Genomic DNA, 16,697 nt, shown 5'->3' with positions numbered 1-16,697 from the left:
ATCATGAAAAAATAAAAGTAATACTATAGCATATTTAAACAACATTTTGAAAATCATGAAAATAAAACTTTTTTAGATTGGAACATAATTTGAAAAATTATTGATTTATATTAATTGTTGGTACAATTTGCAAAACAATCATTATAAGGGAAAAAGGAATAAGAAAATGAAAAAAAACTACTTTTTTAACAACATTTTAGCTTTAAAAAACTTTGTGGAGATATTTCTATACATTTAAATTGTATTATGGCATGGTAAAGATCTTTTAGATACCTTTACCACAGAATTTCTCTGGTTCATTTTGAACTGTGTAAAATAGTTTATTTTTCTAAAAAAAAAAAAAAAAAAAATGCACAAAAATATGTATCCACAACTTACAAAAAAAAAAAAAAAAAAAGACTACATCACTTTGCTTACACTATTTTATATACACAATAAATGAATAGGAAAGTTTAATATAGAGACAGAAATCACAGAAAAAGTTAAAGCATCAGGAAAATATAACTTATAACTTCGACTACAAATATTTTTATCAAGATCAGTTGGCATTTTTTAATCCAGCATTATACGGTTTGGACTCTTTGCTCTGCCCACAACTTTAATTTGATTAATGTTTAATGGTTCACTTTCCCAAACCAAACAACTGTAAACAGTATTTTTTATTTCATGGCATATTATATGTTAACATCATAATAACTATGTGTGCAGTTTCTACTTTGAAATGTTCGCAAATCCCAAGGTAAACACTTCAAGTACTAAGCTTAAAGTTTGTAAGCACCTGAGCCTAACAATACAACAAAATTTCAAGATGAATAACTATCACATCAATTTCACAATATGTGATATTGTTAATCCAGTGGTTGGAAGTAGCGACGCTACTGTAGTAGCTATATTTTTTAGTAGTTTGTAGTGTAGTGCACTACTTTTTTAAAAAAAGTAGTGTAGCGAGTAGTTCGATACAAAAAAAAGTAGTTTGTAGCGATTTATGGAAACTACTTTTAAATAAACTTAAAAAAAAAAAAACAAAAAAAAACCAAGGTTCAAGCGAATTTCACTGGAGCGAATTTTACACAAGTACATCAACAGGTGCAAAGAGAAATAGGACTCATAAAAACACGAGCTCACCCCAAGCATATCATTTTGACGCCATACATTCTATCTGTTGGACACCATTAGTTTGTTTGCCATCTTACTTTTCCTATTTCGCCAATATTTGTATTGAATAGAGCTTGACTGAAAAAGAAGAGTAATGAATTTACGATAACCCCCAATTTAGTAACTCCTTTGTTTTTTCTGGCTGCCGAGAATGTTCCGTGGATAAACGTTTTAGATTTCAAAGAGATTGTTGTTAAAAAAAATACTGTAAAAGTTTTTGCACAATTGTTTTGACATAAAAGGAAAAATATAAGAGGGTATGCCACTTGAAAAATCGACTTACGTTTTTTGTGGGGCACCCTAATGTGTATATATGCTCTTTATTTACTTATTTTTTGAAAAGTAGTGGAGTAGTGACTACATTTCAAAAGTAGTTTGTAGTTGCTACATTTTGAAAAAAGTAGTTGTAGTTGTAGTTAACTACATTTGTAACAAAGTAGTTGTAGTTGTCGTTCGCTACAAAAAAAATGTAGTTTTTCCAACCACTGTGTTAATCACATAACTGTTTTGCTCAAACAACATTCAGGTACTGCAAAAGGGTCTTTTTCGGAGTCACCAATATACCACTCAAGTAGTATGCTTTTTGACACCATTTTTACTAGCAAAGTTTCGACTCCAGCGATCTTAAAATGCTATTGCTTACTCAACAAAAGAAACAAGCTGATGTGTGCATCACATGATTTCCTTTTACTTCAATTTAATGCCATTTTCCCATTATTGGCATTTTTAATGTGAGTCAATAGTTTACTCTCTAAATATCACCAACAGTGGCCAAATTGAAAACAGATTTTTTTAAAAAATATTTTAAAAAATCGCCAAATTTCTCGCCAAGTTGGCGACCAAAAGACTGGCGATATATCGCCAAGTGTCCGCCAAATTATAACACCACTTGAGTTTACATCGAAATTAACAATGATTTCCTCCCAAAAAGGGACAAAAGACCCCTTTAGAAACACCCGAATGCAACCAAAAGGGGAGGTGCACAACTAGACCCCACTAGGAGTCTACCTACCAAATTTCAACTTTCTAGGACATACCGTTCTTGAGTTATGCAACATACATATGCACATATAGACGTCACAAGAAAACTCGTTGTTGTTGACTCGGGAATCATCAAAATGGACATTTTGGGGGGTCTAGACGTTCTTAGGCATTTATACACGTGTGGTCGAGTCGAAAAAAAACTCAACATTCATTCGGGGGTGAGCAAAATGGAAATTAAGGTCGATTTTTGAGTGAAAATTTTTTCATGAATACTTTTTTTGCTTTCTTTTTTGTAAAAGGAAGTAAAAATTATGAGATTGTCAGTTAAACAAAGATACAGTCAAAAGAGTTTCATCTTCTGTATCAAACACAGAAATTCTTGATAGATACTTCTTGAACATGCTCAATCATTAATGTAATCTTGCCCTGATCTCAAACATGCCAGATTAAAAAACCCTTACTGTAATTTTAGACTTACTGAACCTGCAATAAGTAACAAAATAAAACATTTGCAGCATCTTTGACAGCTAAGACAGTACTGTCTCATATATTAAACTTTACTATAATTTCTGATAAATAATTTATTGACTAGATAGTTGCATGTCCGCATGACTGAAGAAACTCTCAATTTGTTTGCGGGCAGTTTTAGCGCATGTGCTGACGTAGATCAGACCAGTGCATCCTGTTGCAGTGGCGATGTTTTTTGCTGTTTCAAAACATATGTTCATACAGTCCTTTCCATTGTACTCCAAAGCAATGACAGGACCTAAATCAAAGCACATACAGCAAATCACAATTTAAAACTAAAATTACATAACATTTCTAATGAGATAAATAATGTGCAGAAAAAAAAGCAGCAATTAACATGAAAATGTGTTAAATAAAATTTATTAAATAAAAATTAATTAAATAATCAGTAAATTTTGAATTTTTTGTGTCATTTTAGTAGAACCAAAGAAAGTGATGATTCAGGGTTCAGATAAAGTTGAGGGGAAAAACAACATAGAGACATATTTACATTTTAAAGGAAAAAAACAACAAAATACGTACAAAAATGCCTAATTTCACTGAGGGAATTGACCCCCCCCCCCCCAGATCGCACAAATGACGGGCCTGCATAGAGCATAAGTTTTTAGAGCGTGAGAAGACAAATATATTTAAACAGAAAAATATTATTGTTGCTATTTTGTTCTTTTAAACAATTGTGATTCGTTTTTAAAATATTCTTTACATGTAAAAATTTAAATTTTAAAGAAGGATTTTCAGCAAAATGTTTTAAATTTTGCAAGTAAAAATTCATACTTAAACTAAGTAAGATTTACTACAAGAACTTTGGTGCAATCCCCTGGTTCATCAAATTGCAGAACTTGATAGCAAAAACTGAAACACCGTACATTTTTATGAAATAAAAAAATTAACTAAAATGGAAGCAATGGAAAAAATAACCAAAAATACCTCTTTTGACAATTTTATTGTATGCATTGGTGCCAAATATTCGCTCAGCAGCTTGTTCTTCAAGTAAGACTTCCTTTGTACGAAGAAGTATGTTCTGTTTAAACAAGAAAAAAAATAATATAAAATTGATTGAATTTTGTTAAAACCGGACCAACAAAAAAAAAAAAAAATACATTTATGTTAAATGTAAGCTGTTATTACAGATAAGAGAAAGGGCAATTTAAATGCATCATAAGCAGTAAGAAAAAAATAAATAAATGAAGTTATCAACAAACAAATGCAAATAATTACTAAATCCTTTAGCAATAGCACATGTATTAGTTCACACATCAGTACTCTATTCATTGCATAACATATTTTGTTGCATTTTACAACACATAAGCACACACCAAAAGAACACTTTACTACTGGATAAAACTTCTGATAAAAAAAAAAAAACCTCTTTCAATTACAGTGAAACTTCAGTAAGTTGAACTTTGATGAGCTGAAAACTTTGACAAGCTGGAGTGAACCTTTATTCCCGCCTACCTGAATGGGTAATTAATGTTATTTATTTTCTGTAAGTTAAATTTTGTCAAGTTGAAAGATTCGATAAGCCAAATTTTATTTCATGACAGTCGTTCGCTTTTTTTTTTTGCTAACGTAACATCATAAGTCAAAATAGTTTTCTCCTCAAACCATATGAACAAAAAGAAAGGCATCAAAAGGCGTCTGGGCAAGTGAATCTAATAAATCTGACATAAATTTACAAATTGAGTGGAGCTTTTTTACAAAAGAAAATGAACATCCAATAAAACACAGATCTTATGGATTTTGTTGCAGTTGATAACAGATTTAAGTCTTAGAGTCTCCAACTGATGAAAATATTCAATCAGGCAAAAGTGAGAATAGCGAAAACTTCTCTGGTGTTGAAAAGAAGTAAGAACTCAAGCCAGTAGCAAAATACCTTCTATTCAAGATATTAGAAGAGTAGCCAATGTATTGCGCATTGTCATAGAATCCTGTTAAAATGTTCCTGACTCCTAGTTTACAGATTTATTTATAAAATATATTCTTTTTTTTTTTTTTTTGGTAAGTAAAAACTGCTATATTTCAGCATAAAAATTTAATTTGTTTTCCAATTTATAAACCTTTGAATTTATCTAGTAATTATATTACGTGATAATTATGTCAAATAGTAGATATGTAATCACCTTAACACATTATTTTATCAATTTTTGCTCCTATTACAAATTTAATGAGTATAAGTAGTAATAGTTTATTTTATTCCATAGTCTTGTTTTTGTTTTCAATGAGCCAAATTGTTGATAAATGTTTTTTTTTTTTTGCTTTCCAATCAACTTATTGAGATTTCATTATATTTAATTGTCAAAGAGAAGAAACAGTATTACAAGTAGTAGGGATTGTTGGGGTACATGGAAAGGAAACAAGAGGTTAACGGAAACAAACTCTATTACCACAGTTAAGGTAATTTTTAATCTAAAATGCTGGTGAAAGAAGAATAGGTAACATATGGAAGACATTTTAAGAATTCCGCGGGTCGCGAAACAATTGGGTAGGCGTCATCATTGTTTGAAGATGTCACTGTGGAAAAATTTAGTGATCTTACATTTTCCCCTCCAGCAGGTCTACAAATCCGAGTTAACAGTTTCAACTAGTTTTTATTGTGCAGCAGCTTCTAGTCATGAAATTCACCTAGTCTATTTTTGATGTGCGATGATGCAAATTACACCTTTGTCTGCATTTTACATAACTAGTGCACATAATTTAATTTTTTGTATGAATTTTCTTTAAAAGTGAGTTTAGGTTACATTTCGGGGATTCAGCAACCTAAGGGCAGCAGATTGAGTATCTTAGAACCTTGTTAGCTTCTAAATTGATTGTGAATGTTGAACTGATTTACCTACGGCAACCTCATGTGGAAACAAATGGGGTGCTTCCACCTATCTCCTAATGTTACCGTCTCGTAACACATTTTTAACTTTGTGAGCCAAATTGTCTACGCAGTAACATTAAAGTTCATGACGGTCTTGAAAGAAAAAGCTTATATTGAAAAACTCATTTATTTAAGACTATTTACATTATTTACATCTAAATGAACTTCTTTCGATAAAAATGGCCAAATTCTTGTTATCTCACCTTCAGCTTAATAAACAAAATCTTATTCTATATTTTACTGTTGCCACAAATCAAAAGTAAATTTTTGTTGCCTCGAGGTGGAAAGGAAGATCATTACTTGGTTTCTAGGCCTATCTAAATCACCTAGTCTCTGGTACAAAAGGAAACACAGTGGAATAAAATTAAACATGATTTCATTCCCTAACTAACAGTCATAAAATAATATTTTTCATACCCAATAACTCTCAGAGAGTGTAGTCTTGATAACAATGCACAAATTTTTATCTATCAGTTTATCCAAAAGAACAGGAAGGATCTGAAGTTCAAACATTGAAATTCAGTATTCTTTTACCCTAACTGACCCTAAGTAGCTTTGTCCATATTTTCTTAACACATATAAGCCTTATTCACAGCACAGTGGAGTTCAAAGGAGAACTTTTGCCTTAAACCACTATGTGAAACTATTATTTTGCACAAGTGGTACTTTCAGTTTTCAACATTTCACACACCTGCTTTTAATTAGCTTACCATTTCTGGTAATGATGGAGAATCTGATTGACTCATGTTGGCAATTAGTTAATTTAAAAAAAGAAAAAAAAACCAAACAACAAAATAAATACTTACGTCAGTCTGTTCCAATTCTTTGATGAGTGACAGGGCCCGATTTTGTGCATGACCATCAGAGAAGAAAACTACAAGGCAGTACTGGAAAAAGAAAAAAAAGAGAAATTAGATATTTTAAAAGAAAAGTCAAAAGTTTTAAACATTGTGCATATTTAGGAAAAAGAGAATGAAAATTATCACTTTTAAAAAACAGCAACAGCAGGTTTTAGCAACATACATATTTATACAACAGTAAAAGTCAAAGAGAAAACATCCTTCTGCTTCAGTGAAATACTTGCATCCTCTTATACTTCAGGTTTTTATATATGTTTAAATCCTTTATAAAACTTTTTCCCTCTAATGCCATATTTTTATAATCTCAGCTCCATAATTTTGTGTTTGAAGGTCCACAAGGTTGGTGTGTGCTCACATGCTTGACTTTTTATTTTCTTATCTAGACTGGAATTTAATTATTTTCATAATATTCTGGGGTTTTTTTTCTTGTTTTTTAAGGAGGTCTATTTAACTATAGATAATAAGTAGAATAATTACTTGCCTTTGCATATACATACTCTTTTTAATAAAAGATAAGGAAACTGTTACTATTAACTTATTTAGTACTTTTTTCTATCTAGTAGAAAAAATGTACTAGATATTAAGATTTTTATCATCAATGGATCAAAAAAGGTTTGGCAACGCTGATCTAAGCAACATTTGGTTCGAATAACGGCCTGCGCTAAGCTTTCTCTACTATGCCAAATGCAGATAAAAAACACAAATTTGACGAAGAAACCCTGATTTGGTCAAAGTAGTGACAAGCCAAAAACTCTCAGAAATGTCCACAAAAAAGAAAAAAGGTTGGTCCAGAATGCTCAAAAGAATAATTAGAAATTCTACAAGAAATAAAAAGTCAAATTGGAAACTAGATATCTTGCGCATTACTATTAAGAGTTTATTATTAAACTTAAGAGCGTATACTGCATATTTAAAATATTAGCACTTGCATTGAATATTTTATAAAATTATTGTTTTGTGCTCTGATTGAAGTTTTCAAAAAATAAAAAATAAAAATTCACTATTAAAATTAAGTCTCTGGCTAAGACTTTTAGAATTTGGCCAAGACCTTTAAAATTTGGCTAATTTGTTAGCTAGCAATACCAAATCCATAGCACAGGCCCTGTAATAAGAAAACATTGTGAGGCTTGTGATAAAAAAACACTTTAGTTTCACAATAATGGAAGCAGTGCTATATGCAAAGTGTGGTTTATAGGGTTCAAGCACCCTCTGAAATTTTTCATCCAAAGAAATACTTTCCATTATTTATTTATTTATTTATATTTTGGTGACAAAAATAATATTGCTGTTATTATTATTATTTAAATTTTATTTGTGAAATGAAATTAGTATGACTGAAAAATTGTACATACTCATTGTGTGCTTATGGTAGTTAAGAAATTAATTTATTATGTAACAATATGGCATTTTGTAAGAACATCCTCTCCCTCCATTCAGGTAATCAATTGCAACAAAAATTATTAGAATACACATGAAACCAAATTTGATAAACCCACCATATAAATGTTTTTAAAAATATATTTTGTAAAACCCCCTCCGAAACAAAAGTCTGGTTGCAGTCCTGAATGGAAGAAAAGATGTAATATTTCTCTTCACGTTCATCAAAAACGTAGTCTCTGATAACACCTTCTTTCAAAAATTTCTAATGGAATATTGGTTGGAGATGTCTAACTTTTGTACGTAATCAAAGATAATATTTCATTTATTTCAAGGCAAAACACAAAACAAACATAAAGAAGAGTTGCCCACTCAGGTCTACAAACGTAAACTTACATTAACAAAATGCACTGCAAAAATTAAACTTTCATAAAGTATAAATTTCTCTACCCATTAAAGAGTATCAAAAATATTTGTTTTGAGTTTGAAAAAGGCAATGTACCTGCATTGATATTCTTTGTAAACAGCCATGTGTCTGAGGAACAAGGCTACTTTGAGGATCAGTCATAATTTGCAAATCTCCCAGTTTCTCTGGAGCTGGCAAGGGAAAGAAGTCTTCAATTCTTGCATCCTGTAAAATGTTTACTATGTGGATGAATAAATAAACGAATAAAATATTTCAGCAAACATATAATCATATTATAAAATTAATTACAAGGAAAAGCACCAAAACAGCAATAACAATACAACGTGTCAAAGTTTCAAATATTACGGAAAAAATAGTATGGATCTCATATTTGTGCTACGTCAATCATTTTATCCTCAAAAGCAGAGCTAGAAAAATCTTTCAATTTTTACATGCCCTGCCTGGCATGTTTGTCTAAAAGATATATGCCCGAATTTTTACATGTCCAGTTTTCCTTATTGTATGTCAATAAAAGCATATGAATTTGTCATACAGCATTAATCAGGAGAATTATTTTTACATAAATCATTAAAAAAATAGTTTCAATAAATAGTACATATTAAGCCATCGTTAATAGCCATCATTAAGGCAATAGTTAAGGTTAAGCCATCATTAAGGCAGGTTTGAATAAATAGTACATATTAAGCCACCTTAAGCCATCGTATTAATAGTACATATTAAGCAATCGTTAAATTTAACACAATTTAAATTATATAACGGGAAGGATCACTTTCAAGTGAACCAGAAACAGCAAACTATCTTAGCAAAAGGGCTTGAAATAAATTTTGAGCTCCAAGTAAGGATACAGTAATTTTTCAATAAAATATGAAATAATAAAGTTTTAGGCAAAAATATTTGATCAAAAAAATTTGATCATGTAAGAGTAAAATATTCATGTTCGATTGAAATTTTTACATGCTCCAGGGCATGTCGGGCAGTATAATTTTTGAGCCCTGCTCAAATGTTAAGTTTTTTAATCAAATTAATCACTATTATGGGCCTCATTTACATATTTTTTGCATCTCCAAAACGAATTTCACCTCTCTACAAAATGTCAAAGAGCATCCAAACGTCCAAACGAGATCTCTGGTTGTAACCATTTGGAATAGTTTAGAAAAGCCACTGTTACTAGCAACAGGATAAATAGATAGAAAAGGGTACTTAATCTTCAATAAAAATTGATAAAATGACTAGACTTCTGCTTTTCATCACTTTTGCATTTGCACTTGAATGCGCACATACAAAATCTTGTTAGAAGCAATTCTTACTTGCAATAGAAGAAAAAAATTTCAGAGATGATTTTTCTTCATGAGGATTGATAAATTGATAATGGCCAGCCCGTTTGAGCCGAAATCTATTCCCAGGCATTGCTTATGTATTTGCATTACAAATGGACAAATAGAAATATTAAACAAAAAAAAAAACATGTTTCAAGAATCTTTGATGTTGGCAATGAAACACATAAATCACAGAGAGTTCTTTGAACCTGAATAGGACACAGTACCTTTGGCAGTAAACTCCAATTCCTATCCTCTTCGGCAGGCGTGAAATCATGGATGTTGCTCCAATTATTATTGAAGATACTCAGATGGGCATTTTTGAATTGATCTATAAAAAAAATTATAAATGAAAATCTCCTTTTCCGTTGTCTTTTAGTGAACAAAATTTAGAATTACATATAATAAAAGAATATTTAATAAGAAGCTCAGTTTGACAGGTTAAAACAATTTTCTGAAAACAAAATATATGCCTTTCATGGGAAAAGAGAGATATTAGTTATTATGAAAAGAATATCATATTATTCGGTTGGAGGGAAAGTTCTGTCGTATTTTAACGGGAAAGTTCTGTCGTATTTATAAAAAAATATTTGAATTCAGCAACAGTTCAAAAACCAAGTATCCATCAAAGAAAAGTACTGCTTTGTGTGTAGTGGGACAGGAAAGGTCCAATGTACTACGAAAGCTGAGACAGAGAAAACCATCAGGATAGATATGTACTGCAATCAGCAGGAAAAATTGAATGCAGCTATCACAGAAAAAGGCCAACATTAGCCTCTGGAAAAGGCATAGTGTTCCACCACGATAATGCTCAACCGCATACTGTAATGGTGACACAACAAAAACTGAATGCATTAGGATGGGAAGCCCTTAGTCACCCACCGTATTCCCTTGACATGCAACCATCTGTTTATTACCTGTTCAGATATCTGCAAAATTATCTAACGGGGAAAAAATTTGAGTCTATTGAAAGTGTTTGTAAGGTAGTTGCTGACTATTTTAACTTTAAGTACGAGAACTTCTACAAAACAGGAATTCACAGGTTACCTGAAAGATGGCAACAAGTTGTAACATATAACGGAGCATATATGATTGTTTAATATCAAACACATATTCTAATAAATGAATTCAAATATTTTCTTTAAAATACGACAGAACTTTCCCTCCAACCCAATAGTTAAGTCATGAAATCAAATCAGAATTCATGTAAGGTCAAACTTCCGCGTTAATAATAATATTACTCATTATTATTGTTATTTCCTTTTGTTTATTACTAATACTTAAACTTTTCAAAACTGAACTCATTCATGTAAGGTCAAACTTCCCCGTTAATAATAATATTACTCATTATTACTATTATTTCCTTTTGTTTATTATTAATATTTAAACTTTTCAAAACTGAACAAAAATATATGACGCTGGTGTATTTTGACAAAGAACTTTCAAAACCTTTTTCTTTTTTTGAGTAAGAATATTATCAAAAAAGAAAAGGGAGGGGGGATGACCAGACACATGGGTACAAATTTTCTCCACCTCATAAGCATACATCCTTTTCTTTTTCTTTTTTTTGAAATAATAAATTGTATTGAGATATTAAATTAATAATATCAGGTGTCATTATTTGTTTTTATTTTTAAAGAATTTTTTAAACGGTTTTAGTGACTTTTACAGGGTCTTATTTGATTTTTTTTTTTTTTTTTTGACTTAAGAAAAAAATAATAAATTATATACAGTATGCTTGCAATATTTATACAGTAAAACTGTTTTGTGTGTGAAAAAAGTACAAATATTAAACCAATAAATAAAGAGACATACAAGAAACAAAAATTTTACACATAAAATAGGTATATAAAAGAAACATGCATTGCAAACATCAGATGAATCAACAGAAGCTTGTAGAATAATTACAAACAACACAAAGTAATTAAGTAACAGAATAAAAAATCACTCAACTGGATATAATCCATTTCATACATACCTTCTAATAAGGAGTAGTTGTAACAAAAGCAACCAAAGCGTATATCACTGCATGACTCGATGATAGGCTGTGTAGCACAACAAAGAAAAATATCCACCAACTTGCAGTCCCTGGATCGGAACTGCTGGCAAACTATCAAGAATCGACACTCTGCACAATCTCTCAAGAAAACACTGAAAGAAGGGAAAAACAAGATGAAAACACCTCAATTTGCTTGACTTCAAAAGAATCCTGCAGACAATATGAGGATAATAATTAGTTGCTCTTTGAAATATAGAATTAGAAATAAATAATAGTAACTGATGATAGTGATCATTGCAATTTCACTTAAGGCTATGATTATTGTTAGATTAAGTTGTAACTTTTTATAATCAGTTTGGAAGTAGAAACATTAACTTATATACAGTTGATTCCGGTAAATAGGACCACAATGGGAGGAGAATATTTTAGTCCTAATAACTGGCTGGTTCGATTAAGCGAACAAGACCTGTGCAGCTTGAAAAACATGGTATACACAAAATATTTAAATTCCCTTATTTTTATTGTGAGCCCCATATGTATGATAAGAAGAAAAATTGCTGTTTACGAAATTTTTTCATTAAAAATAATTTAAATAAAGCGAATAATCTTTTTACATGCATTCAACAACGTGTCAGACCAATATGATTTTAGTTATTCCTTACAGTCAGTAGCGATTTGATTCAATAACTAGAATTAACTAAAAATGTGAGAGTAAAAAAATAAGTGCTAAAATGTACTCATTAAAAATTTCAATGAAATATAAATCACGTATTTTACAACTAAAAATTTTCTTTTTTTTTTAAGAAAAAAATTACATATTATTGAATGTGCTTACTGAACTGAAGAAGTTTGAAATTTCACTGAAATTATGATCTTTGCTGGAACAGTACGGCTATGCAAAGGAGGTTTCATTAACCATTTTTTCCAGGAAATATTGCTGAGTTTAATTGAAAGTTACTAGGAACCATTATAAATTTTTATAGCACTAGCTGCTTAGTTCGTAGACTCACTTGAAACTCGCTTCAAGCGAGCAATTTTAATTTTTTTCCCAATTTGTTCTGATGTTCCTAGGTCCAATTAAACAAATATTTGATCCCAATAAGCGAATAATATTAGGCTTCAGTCATGGGGTTTGCTTGGGTTCTTTTAAGATTTGGACGGAATAAGCGGCTGGTGCGATTAACCGGTAGTCCAATTAAGCAGATTCCACTGTATTTTTATCTCAAAAAATGTGCAGGATTTAATATAATACTAGTAGGAATTACATTTATGCTGAAACCATATTCAGAACTTCAATCATGTCATAATGAGGAAATTAAATTAATGCTGAAACTTACAGGTGAAAGAAAAGAGCTAAGTTCATAATAAATCAGTGCAAATTTTTGCCTGTACTACATTCTTTTCAGATAAATGTCATTCATGTTAAACTACCTTCAATCTAGAATTTATAAAGATACATTAACTCACCTTCCTTTCGTAGGTCCGATAAAAATATTGCACCCATTGCAATCGTCAACTGTAATGGTGTTGATGTAGTCATAAATATAGATGTTGCTATTCTAAAAGTAAAAAGCAGAAATTACATTCAAAAAATAGTAAACTACTCCAAAATTTATTACATATTTTTTTAATAAAGAAGGTATAATTTTAAATAGGACAATTATATGTGAAAGAGTTTGGCTCTAATTCTTCAACATCTTCCAAATATAAAAATTTTCAAAATTTATAACACGGCATTCTGACTAATTATATTGAACGACTCATACAAAACTGCATAATATATCACTTTAGAATGTATCATGAAATGTTAATTTTTGTTTTCTAAAATATTTCTTAATGTGCATGGTTGGTTTTACTTCACACTAAAAATGTTGAACATTAATACTATACTGTTTTATGATATGATATAGTTAAACAGCAATATACAAACTCTACAGTAGTACATTTTATAGTCATTCATTTCTTTTACAAAATACGTCACAAGTGGGCTACATAAAGTTTCTTCATTAAAAATTTGACATAATTTTTTAAGGAATATATAGATTAGTGAAGTATGAGGATTTATACTTGACTAACTATTTTATTGAACATAAAATACAACCAATTAATAATGATTGAAGAAAGTGCTCCAGAAGTAGCTATTAATTTCAATTTTGTTTTTAGACAAAAAAATTGCTTCATGATACTTAAATTTAAAGTGCAGTGTTTTTCAAAGTGAAATGAAAGTTCTATGAGGAATATATTTGATTTTTTTAATGGGGGTAATCAGTGCTGTAGTAGGAATGGAGGTGATGGGGCACCATCCCCTGAAATATCTGGTTTTTAATTGTAAAAATAATGCAAATGTGATGTAAATTGGTTTTGAACTTTTTTTTTTCTTATCCTTTCTGTTGTGAATCCCCCACAATAATTTTATCATAACTACAGCACTGGAGCAATCTAAGAAAAGTTATTGATTGTTTATACTTAGGGAGATCAAATTTTATTTCATAAATATAGGTTGAAAACTTCTTTTAAACTCTTTAGTGTTCTTTCACATGAAAAAGTATTGATCATTTAAAAATCAAACATCCTCATTGGGTTTTATAGGTGATTTGGTACAGCAGAAAAAACCGTTCTTAGCACCAAAAATAATGAAATAAAAAAATGATTTGTTCTCTCAAATAAACTGCAAATGAAACAATAGTTACAAACAACCAATTGGGAATTTATTTTGCCATCTAACAGTTAGGACACTTGTTTCAAGTACAGTAAAACCTGTCTACAACAATACTGTAGGGACCTTAAAAAAATCTCAATAGATATAGACAGTTTGTTATTGTTACAGACAGTTTGATTGTTCATGCTGACATTTTGCTGGGGTCAAAAAAAAAAAAAAGAATATTGTTATAGACAGGTTATTGTTATAGACAGTATCATTATACACAGGTTTCACTGTAATTATTTCAAGGTCTATTGGATTTAATAAAAACTAGCCAGGATAAAGGCAAATAAATTAGGGATGTGCCGTTCATGAATGAACAGGTCTAAAAGACAGACTCCTTGAAACAAATGGTACTTTTTTTTTATATCTTTCAATATTACTTTCATGTTACACATTCAAAATAATTTTTTTGTGTTTTCTACCCTTGAAAATGTTTTTTATGATGGTATTTGACAATTATCTATTTATTTATTTTTTAAGACCAATTTTGAAAACTGTTTTATATCATGTCAATTTTATTTACTATTTGTGCCAACTAGTATTTAATACTGTACAATCCAAGAACCGAACCTGTGACTTTTGGCCCAACATGTCTTACCACTCAGTTACTGAGAAATTGCTTACAAAATGAACTACATTTACTTAAAACATCTAAACCTAAATAAAATAGTTCATTATTAAATTTTCGTTGGTATATTTTCTAAGTTTTAGGTAGTTTGTGTCTCTTTTTCTTAAAAGAATATAATGAACCAAAGGTAACATTTTCAAGGTACAAAAGTCTTGTAGAGATAATACCTGTAACTTTTCGAAATGAACAAAGTCGGTCAAATGAACTAGTTCAGTGAACAGGTCAAAAACATTAAAGATTCTTTGATGAACAGATCATTAAAAAGAATGACATTGCCTACCAATAAAATAAATACCATTTACACTAAGGGCAGACGGGAAGAAGACTGAAGTTACATACCTCACAATTTTGAATAATGAACTGCTGTCCTTTCACGGAACCAGGCAATCGAACAATAGTTTCGTCCTTCACATTTTCAATAGTAAAGTCTTTAGGATTGACATCTTCTTTGTTTTCCCTAAACATAAAGGTAAAGACTCAGATTCACTTTTTATCACTTCAATTTCCTTTAGAAAATGACATTTAAATTAAGCAAACAAAGCAAATTTTCATATTTGCAGCAGGCAGGAATCCCTATCTTTACAATGATATTACTAACAATGGCTAAAAAGATCTTACGGAAATCCTTAAGCAGTTATTAAATTCAAATTTACATTCAAATTGCAAAAGAAATCCTAATAATATCAATATTTGAAAAAAATTTGAATGTGAAATGAAACTAGGATAGAGTACTGTTGCAAAAGCATTTTAATGCAGTGAAGCACCGTTTACACGTTTTTGAAGGGACTGTATGAAAAAAGCGTACAAATGAAAAAAATGTATAATAGATGTAGGTTAATGTGTATTAGACTTTGCAGGGACCAATTTTAAAAAAGTATAATTGATAAAAATGTATAAAAGAGAAACGTATAAACGGTGCTCCACTGTATTAAAAAATATAGTGAAAACAAGAAAAAAATTAAGAAATAAATCACACTCCCCCTCCCTTTGTTTTTGTTTTTTTTTAGTCTGGAAAACCTTGCTAACACTTTTAGAATCCGCATCATATAGTTTTATTTCTTTCGGAATGATAAAAACATTTTATTATTAAGGTTTTTAAACAATTCATTCCACAATTTAAAAAAAATATTGGGCTCATAAATTAGGAGGCAAAAATCAATTGTTATTAATCATTTGTTTTTTTTTTTTTTTTTTTTTTTTTTTTGCCAAAATGTTTATGCTTACTGCGACTGTCACAATAACTATATAATTGTACAAAAATATTATTTGCATAAATGCAAAACATAATTATATTTGTTTGAAACTATGATCAATTTGCAGATATGCACCACATAAAATACAAACCCAGAGGTCAATGACCCTGAATTAGGCAAAATCTATCAAAGCACCTGCATTTCATAAAATTGGATTGCTTAAAACTAAAAAAAAAAAAATTAATAACTTACCAAGAATAACCTTTTTCTTTTTTCTTGCTGTCACTTGACTTAATTTTGAAAGAACCGGATTTTGATTTGGAACATAAACACCCCATCATATCTGTTTAAAACTGCAAAAATATTCATATTTGTCATTTAAAAAGCAGAACGAAGATCCAAAACATGCTTGTTAAAAAACATTATTAAAATTGCACAACAAGAAGAAACAAATTACGTCCTAACAGTAACAAGAAAGGGATGACAAAAAATTACAAAAGAGTCCCCCCCCCCCCTAAATGCTATGGAGTACCTCAAAGAGAAATCAAAAACCCTCCTCACATTAACTATGCTTTAAAGTTTCAATGGTGCTGTCTATACCCTGGATGTACCCTTAATGGGCATCCCCGAAGAATGTCAAACTATTGCTTGTGAACTAAAAGG

General features: G+C 30.1%; 1 protein-coding gene across 1 annotated transcript; it reads right to left on the bottom strand.

The window, feature by feature from the left end:
* Positions 1-2,720: 2,720 nt before the first annotated feature.
* Positions 2,721-16,375, bottom strand: LOC129232167 (protein XRP2-like). The gene is made up of 9 exons (XM_054866407.1): positions 16,287-16,375; positions 15,181-15,298; positions 12,977-13,068; positions 11,489-11,661; positions 9,738-9,841; positions 8,270-8,398; positions 6,337-6,417; positions 3,595-3,688; positions 2,721-2,905 (listed from the first exon to the last, which is right to left on the bottom strand). The coding sequence occupies exons 1-9, from the start codon at positions 16,373-16,375 to the stop codon at positions 2,721-2,723; spliced, it is 1,065 nt and encodes a 354-aa protein (XP_054722382.1).
* Between the last annotated feature and the right edge of the window lie 322 nt (positions 16,376-16,697).

The sequence above is a fragment of the Uloborus diversus genome, unplaced genomic scaffold (assembly GCF_026930045.1).
Source record: "Uloborus diversus isolate 005 unplaced genomic scaffold, Udiv.v.3.1 scaffold_11, whole genome shotgun sequence".
In the NCBI taxonomy this organism is placed as follows: Eukaryota; Metazoa; Arthropoda; class Arachnida; order Araneae; family Uloboridae; genus Uloborus; species Uloborus diversus.
Note: the sequence above shows the minus strand (reverse complement) of the source record. Positions and strands in the feature narration are given on the sequence as shown.